The 13361-nt window shown below is 46.1% G+C and overlaps 1 protein-coding gene across 4 annotated transcripts in view; it reads right to left on the bottom strand.

The window, feature by feature from the left end:
* Nucleotides 1–13361, bottom strand: part of ELF4 (E74 like ETS transcription factor 4) — a 289452-nt gene that overhangs the window by 23137 nt on the left and 252954 nt on the right. For all 4 annotated transcript variants that reach the window (XM_085607648.1, XM_085607647.1, XM_085607645.1 and 1 more), the window contains exon 9: nucleotides 3702–4070. In XM_085607648.1, the coding sequence (XP_085463774.1) occupies nucleotides 3702–4070 (369 nt within the window). The remainder of the gene's footprint in view (nucleotides 1–3701; nucleotides 4071–13361) is intronic.

Genomic DNA, 13361 nt, shown 5'->3' with positions numbered 1-13361 from the left:
TAACCATGTGCAGTATTTCCAAGAGGAGGAGTCACACAGCCTTGTGACTCGAAGCAAACTTCTTGGAACAAAAACAACTAGCAATCATCCGAGCCCAACACTAGATGGCGGACTTATGCAAAGCATGTGTATCTACAGCACACATGCCTCAAACTTATATTTTCTGTGTGCCCAAGCCCACTTTGCACATTACTGGCATCTCCCCCACTAATACTCACCACATCAGCAGTGGAGCATGATGCCATTCCCATCCCGCTCCAAACCGTCCTGCCACACAGACGTGTGGATGTGTCACGTAAGATCAATACCATTCACTGCACCACGAGGGCTCGGTGGGCACTTAGGGCGTGAGCAAACAAGGAACCTCTATATTCTCCAGCACTTCCCCTACTGTTCCACCCAGCCATATCAGTCACACAGGAGGATAGATCGGTGGACATGCTTGACAAGGCAGGGTTGAAAACTATGGGCAACGCTTACCCCGGAAGCACTTTCGTTGCTCTTGCTCACATACGCAACGGCACACCCAAATATTGACATTCAAATACTATTGCCTCTGGCTGCCATGCAAAAGTTAAAGCCCCAATTTCCCAGGGAATCCCCTACACTCTGTGCCCAATAAACCTTACTCACCAACACTACATATTACTAAATTGTATGTTGCAACACAAAATGACAGATCAGTAGCCCCAGACCCAGCGCTAGAGAAATGGAATGCAATACTTAACTTGCCATTAGAACTGGCGGACTGGGTCTTTTGTTGCACACAGATAGGCATGCTCATGCCGAATTGTAATTTGTGCATTATTCACTTTAAGTTCTTACATCAAATGTACTATATACCTGTCAAATTGTGGAATTATGGTCTGAGGGTGGTTGCTAACTGATTGCGATGAGCAGCACTGGATGCAGAGTTTCTGCATTTAGCGTGGTTATGCCCTCTCATCCGGCACTTTTGCAAAAGCTCTGACCGATATGCTCCGCCAACATGCGTGAATGTGTTCCACAGGATTCTTTGTAGATTGTTAGAAATGAGGGTCTCTAGTTGGCACCCTGTTCAAGTAGGGACCCTTATTCTAGTCAGGGTAAGGGGATTACACAGCTAAGATAACCCCTGCTCACCCCCTTGGTAGCTTGGCACGAGCAGTCAGGCTTATCTCAGAGGCAATATGTAAAGCATTTGTACATAAACACACAGTAAAACTGTGAAAACACTTCAAATGGATACCACATCAGTTTAGAAAAAGAACCAATCTATATCTGAATAAAACAAGATCAAAATGACAAAAATCCAACATACACGTGTAAAGATATCCCTTTTAGAAAGTTTAATCAGTTCAGTTCATAGAAAACTATGGATGAGTCACTTTTTAGTGCAAAGTACCTGGGATACGACAAAATCAAAAGACGAAAGCAGGGGAGATGAGCCGCTGAAAACAAAGCGATGCGTCAATTCCTTATTTTCAGGGGAGGTGATGCTTCGATTCCTTACTGCCAGAGGAGGTGCTGCATCGATTCCTTGCTGTCAGGGCAGGTGATGCATCGATTTCCTTCTGCGAAGGGAGGTGATGTGTCGAGTTTCGGACAAGCGGCCTCAGTTCCTTACTGCTGGGCAACGTCGATGAAGACTTGGCACAAAGGTGTGACGCGTGGAAAATCCGGCCACGCTTGGTCAATGCGGTGGGGAAACTGGTGTGGCATTGATTTCCCAGCTGCGGTGCAGGTGATGTGTCGAAACTTCAGTCGTACAGCAGGTCCGACGTCAGATTCAGAGCGGGTGCCTCAGACATCAGAGACATGGTGCTCGCAAATTGGGCTGTGGCAATCTTGGAGCCGAACGCCAGGCGCTGCATCGATTCTTAAGCTGCTCCACGGCAATGCATTTGTTTTTCAAACGCACGAAAAGACTGCGGCGGGAAAAACAGGTATTGAAGGTCAGTGGATGAATTTTCTTCTCTTCATGCAGCAGAAGCCATCTCAAAAGGGAGAACTGACATAAGGGAGGGTGCACCCAATTCTCCTATCTTCCACCTGCTGGAGAGTGGTATGTGTAGATGTTCCAGATATCACAAGTGAGTGTGCGGATGACACATTAGTATGAGGACTTGGCAGACTTCTTGCCTCAAGCCATTTCATGTTGGTCAATTTATCACCCTATCAGCGTTCTTGCCCCCCCTCACCCTTCAAAGTACAATGAAAAGTCCCACTGGCTTGCCGCAAATGGGCTTTAGGCTTTTATACTGATCACACGAAGGAGAACTGTGTGCTTTTTTTGTGGGGTTCTTGGGGGCAAAGAAAGGGAAAGCTGTGCAGAAGAGGACCCTATCAAGGTTGATAGTTCTCTACATTAAGAACTGATACACAGTGGCCAAGAAGCAGCCTCCGGAGGTCTGAGGCCCACTCCACCAAGATTAGGCTGTTACTACTGTGTTGGCATGCAGCGCGGTCAGGTGGGCCTAAAGGGCAATCTGGCAGTGCCCAATGGGCCAGTCTGACAAGTCTGTGTATGTTTTGGGCTATTTGTGGGCTTGTCTATGGGCTGGTGGACTGTTTTTTACTGATGATTTCTCTATTCCCACAAATATTGCCTGCAGCAATCACAAATACAAGCAGTCTCCCATATCTTGCAAAACACCTATACAGCTTGTCTTTACAAGTAAAAACTGCCCTGATTTGCAAATATGGGCAACTTTTTCAGCTATTTGAAGTTCTAATAGGGGTCACTTAGTTCGGTGTCCGGGCCTATATTCAGTCCCAGTGCAATCCTGGCATGTGAAGTGCATGTCCTTGACATCTGCTAAGCTGTGGTGTGGGCATCAGTGCACACTACCTTGACAGCTAGGTACAGCAGGAAGGGCATTTCACCCGCTTGGTCCAGCAAGACCTCTTGGGCTGAATCCACTTCACAGACCCTCCGCCTGGGGAGGTACTGCTTTAGTATCTATTCCAAGGTGAGAAATCTGCGTTTATAAGTTACTGCCCTCCCACCTTTCCTTTCTGTGGAGTGGCCTCTTTTTAACATCTAAAAAAGGTGCCAAATTAGTAATTAGCACTCTAGTATAAACAATTGTTCATACTCCATGTATGAAGTTACGGAAAGGGAAAAGGAAAAAAACTGACTTTGGTGAGCTGGGGTGGAGCTTATATATGGCACTGCTCTGTCACTTGTGGGTTAGTAAGGAGCCAGCACAGTTTTATACAATGTCACCTACCAGTGCCCAGGAGCATTGCTGGAGAAACATTTCCGGATGCAGTCTACCACCTGCGAAGTTTTCTATGGTGACAGTTAAATATAGTATCAACCAGAAAGTGTATTAAAGAAGGTAGGTCACTTGTTAAACACTCAGTTACAAAACCAATGACTGTTTGATGATTCACAAAAAGAGGTAAGATTTGCTTTTGTGTTTCTCGGTAGTAAACATTCACACAGCTGCCAGGGAAATTAATCATATACATTTCAGTGGGTATCCTGTGCCGTAAATGTGTAAGCAAACGAGTAGCATGCATGGTGTAAGTCATGTAAATCTTTTCTGAAACCTCCTTACTGCTTGTAATGTAGCAAGCAAGGGATGTTATAGAGACTACCTACTGACTCCTGTGGTCCACAGCAGCAATTACACGTTTGACCTCCGTCATTAATAAGAGATATCTAAAACGCTTAAAGTGCATGGAATTAGGAATTCACATGAATTGCTACTTACCCAGTGTTATGCAGAGTCACAGCCTCTTGCTTCACTTGAGAGACAGGAAAGGTAAACAGGGCCTGTTCTTGGTTTAGTTTGCAAACCTGCTGTGCGGGTGTGGGTGATAGTCTCTCCTTCTTTATAGGTTGGGTTTTCATTGGTTGGCTCTGAGGGGGTGGAGTCTTGTTAGAATTAGGGAGTGTATCTGGAGATCCACTCCTTGAATTTTGAGGGTGTGTGATGGAATGATGATTTCCAGGGATTTTAGCAGGCACAGAGTCTGGTGGCTCATCCTCAATCACAATCAGGTCTTTGGGCATCTCTTTGAATTGATAGACAAGTCTCTGCCCTTCAACTTTTGCCAGGATCCCGCGCTGATAATAGTACCTGCAGAAACAAAATAGGTCTGTTAAGGGCAGGTATCAGTGATTTATGTGGTCTCCACTGCACTAAAACTACATACTCCAGTGTTCACATGTTAAATGCATGAACATTTCATAAAGCAGATCCGCTTCCTTTTATATAGCAGGTAGCATTTCTTCGCATATAAGTAAGTTGCTACGTGTGGTTTCTTAGCGAACCGGGCGGCACTAAAACAAATATACCTTAAGAGCACTGGAGGGTCTTATTCCTTCATCTCTAAACATATTTAAAGACATTCTACTGTTGACAGACCACCAGGTAATCCAATAGTCAGAGGACCACAAAATCAGCTTCCTTTTAAGATTCACGTCACTTCATCAAAAAACCACACACAGAGTGCAATGCTGATGAGCAATCAGGATTGTAGTTGTTTCAGCAGCTTTGCTTAATATAAATACCAAGCAAGATAACTGCTAGGACTTTTACTTGCCTTCCGCTTTAAACATCTAATATACAATTCAATATATTTCTTTGATTACAGTCAGGGTGACCTTGCAGATGTTCTGTAGACTCAATCTCGTCTGACAACAGAAACATTTTCCCTCAGCCTACCTCACAACATATTTTACTTATTTTGAGGTTTTATATACTGCTGCACTTCAGCTTGTGGTAAACTCAGAAAGCTGTATGTCAAGCTAAAGTAAATTAACAAATGGCAGGATTCCAGTTGAAGGCGATGCATGGCTTCCATCTGCTTTTGATGGCACCTTACTGTGAAATCTAGCTTTTGGTTAAGGTAGTCGGAATAGCTAAGAATTTTCTGAAGTAGCAATAACTGGACTCTGCCCTCAAGGTCCATTTCATGGGATTCATTCCACAGCTTGAGAGAACTTTAAAATCAACTATAAACTCCACCTGCAGCCAGGGACATGCTTTTCAGGCTAGTTTATGCGGTTATCTTTGTGGAGATTCAAGCAAAGTCTATCTGCCTCTTTCTTTCCATGAATGTTCTGCGAAGGCCAGTGCAAGCCAGATTACATTATCCCAGCTGTGCCATTGTGAGAAGTTGGCCTGGTATATGCTGTGCACTAATTAAAGTGGGCACCTTGTACCAGTTCAAACGACCCTTATGATGTACAAGGTCAAAGATAACCTTTAGAAAGCTATCCTAGTGGTAGCTGTGGAGAGCAGCCTTCAGGCTTAATCTTGAAGGAATGTAAGCAGCTTGTTTTACCAGAATATCACCTCCTATATTGACTAAATGAAAGGGGATCCACACAGTAGAGATATAAAAATATGTAATTATTAATATAACACTCTCTAGTATCCTCTACACGAGGATAGAACACAAAGCACACAATACGAGATCAATAGAACAGCTGTAAGTAGCACAATACACCGTGGGCTCCAGGGGGAGACCAAACCATATACTAAAATAGTGGTATAACAACCACGACTCGGTTCAAGACAAGGTCTGGAGCTCGTTGAATCGCTGGGACCCCAAGAAACCACCCTAGGTGAGTAGATATGGACCCCACGGAGGACGGGTGCAGTACGCTAACACAACTGCAGGCTCTGTACAATTCTATGGAGAAGTTGCGGTTGCAATTTCACAGTTTAAGGACCCTTCTAGGAAGACTTCAAGGAAACCCTTTGGAACTTAAGAGGTTGGAGAGCTACCCCACCCATGGATACCGTAGTACCCGAGTTACCTATCCCAGAGGAGCCGGGTCCATTTGACGTTCTAATAGGGGTCACTTAGTTTGGTGCCCGGGCCTATATTCAGTCCCAGTGCAATCCTGGCATGTGAAGTGCATGTCCTTGACCTCTGCTAAGCTGTGGTGTGGCCTCTTTTTAACATCTAAAAAGGTCCCAAATTAGTAATTAGCACTCTAGTATAAACAATTGTTCATACTCCATGTATGAAGTTACGGAAAGGGAAAAGGTCTAGGTCTGGTCTGGAGTGGTGTCGGAAACCGCTGTCGTTCTCAATGGAGGGCTGCGAAGAAGTACTGCTGCCGTGAAGGTGAAGAGGGTCTGGTGGAATCCAAGCCTGGATTCTGGAAGGAAGGAACCTGAAAGCAGAGGGTACAGAGTCTGGGTCACTTCAGAGTGACTAGGGGCTCGATAGACTAATGCTCACTGATGTTGGGTGCTTCAGGTGCAAAAAGAAGGGATGCTTGACTCTGCAGCCACGAGGACCAGGAGACTTCGAGGATGACCAGGAGCCAGATGCGAGCTGTCCCACGAAGGAAGTCGAGTGCTGAGGGGTCGGTGTCCGACTGGAGCACCATCAAGCCTTGGCAAAAGCAACCCATGCAGGAAGGTCAAGCAGGTTACAGTGTGGACCAGCAAGGTCCAGGGGACTCACCAAGCAATGGGGAGTCAGGGCACATCTGACGCAACCAGGGAAGCCCCATAGAAATTAAGATGACCCTCAAGAGGACCCACAGGCCAAATGACCAGGAGTCGCGAGTGGACCTCGAGTCGGCTTGCAAAGTACCAGCCCACGGAGCACTTGGCATGAAGAGGCTGGAGTTCTTTGGTGCAAATATTGCTCAGGGTCAGGACTATACGGAGTCCAATGCACAAGCTCAGGAATTGCCAACAAGCATATGGAACTGCAAATGGACACGGTGCACAGGGGTTCTGGTTATGCAGTCCCCACGAGGGATACTGGCCTCAAACTTGCTGAGAGGGCAAATCGACCTCAGGGACCTTCAAAAACCCACCTCCTCTGTTGCTGGAATCCGCAGGAGCTTGGGAGCAGCAGACCGGTCAGTTGCGTTAAGGTGCCTGCTAGTGCAGGGGAGTGACTCCTTCACTCCAAGGGAGATTCTTCGGTTGTCCTCAGGGCACCTGAGGTCCTGCACCGAGCCTGTATGGAGCAAGGGCACAGACAAAGCTTTGGGCGGAGAGGGAGACGAAGTCGGGCCCAGTCGAAGTCCAGAGTGTCCATACGGCTGAAGGTCAGTGGTTTCTTCTTGTAGAATCTTGTCCACATAAAATCCAAAGTCTTACAGGCAGGTAACCCCTTTTGTACCTGGGTTAGGGTTGGACAGATTCGGGGGACCCTCCTAGGGATTGTTAGGACAGAAGGGTGGTTACACCCATGTCTTTTGTCCAGTTTTGCACCAGAGCAGGAGCCAACGGCTCCCTGAACTAGTTTGAGCTGGACTATGCACAGTGACACCAAATGTGCCAGAGTGCAGACTTTCAGGCACTCTCAGAGTGCACCCACCCAAACCCAATACACTAAATCCTGTCTGGGAGGTGGTCACGCCTCCCTGTGACAGGATGCCTATTGTGCTACCTTCCTCTGCTCGAGCTTGGCTCAGCCGCAGGAGGGCAGAAATGTGTCTCTGGTCGGCAGCATCCATTTTGTGCTGACCGGGTCGAGAAAGCTGGCACCGGATAGACCAGTGACCCCACGAAGCTAGCTTCAGAAGGGTGGAATCATACCTCCCACACCGATTACCGGTGGGTAGGTACGATATGTTTCTATGCAGCCGTTTTTGAGATAGCATTTAGCGCGAGGTCATAATGCACCTCTAGCTATATGTCCGGCTGAGTCACAGACAACCCGGGAGAATGGTCTCCGAAGGCTGTAGAGGCTCTGCTCATGCAGGGGCACCCTCTCACTAAAAACCCAGCACCCTGCCTTGAGGATTAATAAGGCCTGCTATAGGGGTGACTTATACGTTTTAAGTGTAGTGACCTATAGATATAGTGAACCTATATCTAAAGTAAGTGGTGCAAGCACCGGCTTACACAGGTTGCAGTAGCAAACCTTTTGTTCCATTTTGCATGGCCTCTCATGGGTGGCATAATACATGCTTCAGCCCATTGAAGGTCTCTGGGGTACCTATGCCCTGGGTACATGGGTACCATAATAATATTCCACATTTGTAAAGCGGGAACAATCACCTGTAAGGGTCTTAAGGCGCTGGGGGCCGTTGGGAAGATTAAGCAAGCTATTGCCCAGAGTCACATGGTGCTGGGCTAATCTGCCGTCGGCGCCGGGGATCAAGCCGTGAGCCCTGGGTTCCGGAGTCAGTCACCCTGGCCTGCTGCGCCACACCTCTACCATATACTAGGGACTGATAACGGTACCCCAGTATCCAATCTGGAGTGTACCAAAGTACATGTGTAACCTTTTAAAGGAGAAAGCAGATAGACTGGGGTCCTGATTAACAGGATCCCAGTCAGACTAGTCAAAAACAGTGCAACTTCAAGCAAAAAGTGGGGGTAACCATAAGAAGCAGATCCTACTTTCCTACATCCATTACCAAGACCTCCACATAGTAGATTTTATCGAGTAGAAGGAGGAACCTTTGGAATAGTCATAAATGCAAACTCATGTGACCGTTGCACAATAGGATTGATTTGGGATGAGATTTACATGCCAGTCGAGCAGAATTCCTGGATTTCTTGCCCTCATGGTTCTTTGGACCTTTTCTCTTGGCACCCCTACCAGAGAGGATGAATTTTAGTGCAAACAATTAAAGCTTTAATTTCGGTTTCTCTGAGTAAAAATAAAGGAAACATGGCCTAGTGGCCATGACATGAGATGAGGGAGTCCTGACTTTCCCATTTAACCATAGTGGGGAGATTCTGGGAAAATAACTTTACTGTATGCCTCGGCTGCCTTACTTTCAAGAATAGACATGCTAGAAAACAGATTAAAGGGCAATTATTAATCTCTTTAAGAAGAACTGGAAATATGGTCTTGTAGTTGCTGGCCTGGGTACTTGAGAAATCTAGTCTTGTGTAATTCTCAGCAGCTCACTTAATATTCCTGAGCCCTAAATTGTAAGCATAATTGTAATTGTAAAAAACATGTAATGTCATTAGGAGGATGCTGCGCTGTTGTCACTCGATGCCTTGATGGTCTTTGATTCAATAGAATGGCCATACATGTTGGCAGTATTGGAAAAGATGGGTCTCGGCCCCAAGTTTATTGCCTGGGTACGGCTGCTGTATACTGATGTCTTGGGGCAAGTGAGGGTGAATGGGCATACGTCCCGGATATTTCGACTACAACAAGGCACCAGGCAGGGATGCCCTCTGTCCCCGTTGATATTTTCTCTCCTTCTGGAACCCCTGGCGGCATGGGTACGCCGGGATGTTATGGTCCGAGGGCTGCGATGGGCAGAGGGAGTAGAAGATCGAATATCTCTCTACGCGGATGATATTCTGTTGTACTTAGCTTCCCCATACATCTCTAGAAGGGTGGTGCTGGACATCTTTAGAAATTTCGGGAAATATTCGGGATATGCGATTAATTGACATAAGTCCGTGTTGTACATGTTGAGAGGTCAGGTTCCCCAGCTTCCGGCGAGCTGCTCGATTGTGGTGGAGGCAACTGGGTTCCGATACTTGGGGGTCTTTGTTACGTCAGATCCATACCTCTTCTACGAGTCCAATTTAGCCCCCCCACTGGCCAGATTACGCGCAGATGTGAAACACTGGAGGTCCCTACCGCTGTCGGGACGGGCGGCGCTTTTTAAGATGCTGGCACTACCCCGCTTCCTATATATCCTACAAAATTTTCCCGCACAAGGTTCCAGACTCATATTTCAAAGCAGTTGATGGAGAGGTCCGTACGCTGTTTTGGGATGGGAAAACCCCGAGGGTGGCACTAAAGAAAATTACTAAAAGTTGGTATGATGGCGGCAGTGCATTGCCGGACCTGCAACTTTACTACTGGGCGGCACAGCTAGCGACTGTTAATCAGTGGATATACCAACCTCCAGATGACCCAGCATACGCTCTGGACTGTTATCAAACTGATAGGTCTGGATATCTGGGGGCCTTGTATGCTAGTGGCAGGAGAAACAGGGGGCGATTCTTTGGACCCACCCTACATACACTGGAGATCTGGCATAAAGTACACTCTCGCCTGGGCTGGGCAGACATTTTCACAAAGGTAACGCCCCTCTGGCATATGCAGAAACTGGGTATGCTGTGTTACCAGCCTGGTTTTGACAAATGGGACCTTATCGGCATCTCGATGGTCAAAGATTTGGTTAAACAGGGGGCTATAATCAAATGTGAGGAACTCCAACGGCAATATCACCTGGCTCGTGGGCAAACATATAGATACTTGCAAATTCGGCATGCTCTAAGGGCGGCCTTTCCGTCCTTTGTGGACATAACGTAATCTACACCACTTGAGGATAGGCTCCTAGACGGGCCCTTAACCTCGAAAGTAATATCACTTACATATAAGAAACTGTGTAATAATCTCCCGGATAATTTTTTGAGACTCAGGGAAAAATGGCAGGATGATCTGGGGTTGATGGATGACTAGGACTGGCAGGAGACCCTTATGTCCCCTCGAAAGGCAGCCATCACACAAAAATTTAGATTGATTCAGTTCAGGATACTGCATCGATCATACATGACAGGACAGACACTAGCAAAAATAGGTTCCAGATCGGATGATCTTTGCTTGCGGGGGTGTGGCCAGAGGGCCACATTCTACCACATCCTGTGGAGCTGCCCGGTGGTACGTGTCCTATGGGAGGAGGCCTCAGGGCATATGCAGAAAGCCCTACATGAGGAACTTGTTTTGACGCCGCAAATGGGCTTATTGAATATAGGGGAGGCAACGGACCTAACGGAAGTGAAGAAAAAATTCACGACGCTAGGATACACATTAGTTAAACGGGAGATTGCTAGGGGATGAGGGGGGGAGGTAATGCACCACAGGCCCATGTATGGATGATGGAGCTAGATAGATGCATGCTGACGGAAACTGAGGTTTTTGTAACTAGGGGATGCCCAAAAAAATGGGATCGGAAGTGGGAAAAATGGAACAAATATCGAGGGGAGCCTGTAGTATCCCCCATGGTGGAATTGGAAATGCGTCAACAGAAAGAAAGAGCAGTTTGTATGTAATGTATAATTTGTTTAATGATTCGTTAGATACGAAAGTGGTGTCAGACAAGAAAATGTCGTCAGTCTACAATGTATAATGATGTTGTTAAACCAATAAACAAATTTAAACAAAAGAAACAAAACATGTAATGTAAAGATGTAAAACTCTCAGTTATGTACATGATCTTGAGCGGTCTCCAAATCCCCAGAGCACAACTTTGTGACCCAGCTACATCTGAGTTTTATAATCTCCATGCCATAATCTGAACTTGATAAATGGATTCTCGCAAACACCAGAAGGATTCAGAGTCTAATAAACTATTACATTACACAGAATTTAAATTGCTTCCTAACTGAATTTCTCTATTTTATCAATGGAACTTTGTTGGATTATTTCTTGCTAGGCGTAAATGCCCTCATTGTTTCTGTTTGTGGGAGGAAAGGCTCCCTTGCTAGGCTCCCTTGCTCTGTAGGCTTGGTTTGCGCAGGGGAGTATTTAATCGCTTCAGGCAGGATGGGGCCTCCTACGAGCCCATAAGGGACCTGTTATATCAGTTTTAGATGCCACTTCATCTACTTTTTTCATAGTTTTATATAGCGCGAACTCGACCCGAGGGTATTGGAGCACTTTACACGAGCACCAGTTGCTTTACACAAGGTCACGCTCATTAAAAAAATATATATATATGTAGGCGCAGGGAGATTAAGTTATTTATCCAGAATCACAGGTAGTTGACTGGATGCCAAGACTCAAACCTGGTACCCCAGTTCCAAAGTCGGCAGCTCTGGCCATGATGCCACATCCTAGTTTGCTGCCTCACTTGGCAACAGATCAGAGAATATAGGTCCTGCAAGATCATCTCTTTCCTTAATTATGCTTAAATATCTATTTACCCATTTTTTGGCACCTTGAATGCTCTGGTTAATAGTTATCAGTCGGGAGCTTAAGACACGCAGTTACTTCATACTACTAAATAGCAAATCCAACTGGCTCACTATTTACAGGTTCTCAACTCTATGTACGTAGTGGCAGGAAACCAATTGTGATTTGAATGACATCAGAACATGCAACTGTCGCTTCAGCAGTCACTCGTTACATCATTGAACCAGGCAGTGCATCGTCAGTTATCAGCAGCCTTGGGTAGCACTGGAGAGACAAGTCCTGCCAAAGGCACTGAGATAGCATGGCTAGCAAGGAGCCACGTGGCAAGGAAGACTGGGGAAGAGCAAATTCACTGAAAATAAACTCTAAATGCTAGTGGAAGATTGCCTTGGTGAAAATGACAAACTGATGATGAAGCCTCCCTGAGTGTGTCAGAGGCCACTAAAAATTACATCTGGAAACACACTTAGCAGAGATTAAATGTTACTGGTGTGATGAAAGGACTGTGGATGACATATGCAGGAGGCGGTATGATTTGACATCATACACAAACACAAAGGAGACATTTATGAGCAGGAGACAAGAAGTTACAGGACTGGTGGTGAACCGAGCTTCATACACATGCAGGAGCTCATTGAGAGCATGGTTCAACCTAGAAAGTAGCCACATCGACAAATCTTCTCCTGTACCCTCAGTGATAGGCGAGTGGTCAGTCTATTGCCAAACCGGCCAGTAGGACAGCCAACCTGCCGGCTGAAATGTTACACTAAAGTGAGAAGTGTTCAGGGAAAGGAGCTGCAGATTGCCAATGTTGCTATCAGGGTTGTTCTGACAGAGGTGGTGTAAGGTGGGCTCCAGTTAAAACAGCACATATGTGGTGGAGTGACAACTATACACCACACGAGGCGCTTGGGTGGGTAGAGTGACAACTCTGCCACAGGGGAAATGAGTGAAAAACATAATGCGGACAGAGGCGATAGTAATTAAATACTATGTTGATGTGATGACATGGTTATGGTTCACCTTCTTGAGACAGTGTTGTCATATTTGTTTTGACGTCTGTGGAAAAACAGGATCATGATGTTTGCAAAGATATTCTCCGTACATGTATTTCTTTGTATTTAACATGTATTGATTACCTCTGTAATTAGTGATGGTCACATCAGTCCTGCAAGCTCTACCATCTACAGCTTTCACTGCTCTTGGATCTGTGGGTGATGGGAGGGCCAGGAGGTGCATCATCCAAATCGCTGTCCACCATTTCAGTTGGACACCCCTTACTAGTTATAATGTTGTGCAACACTGGACCTTTGGCGATGATCCCGCAGCATGTCTCTTGGCCACACAGTTTGCTCCTCCAGTTTTAGGCAGTGACATCTACCTTTCAGTATCCCAAACTTCACCACTGATCTTAACTCTGTGTACTGCATTGCACCTGTATTCCTTCTGATTCTGTGCATGGATGTATACATATGCACTATCATCTATGCGGGAGACACAACAAGTTAGTACTACGTTGGGCATTCCTTTGCTTGGTTCCTGTGTTTACA

Source organism: Triturus cristatus, chromosome 5_2 (genome assembly GCF_964204655.1).
Source record: "Triturus cristatus chromosome 5_2, aTriCri1.1, whole genome shotgun sequence".
NCBI classification, from domain to species: Eukaryota; Metazoa; Chordata; class Amphibia; order Caudata; family Salamandridae; genus Triturus; species Triturus cristatus.
This window is presented reverse-complemented; position numbering and strand designations above follow the sequence as displayed.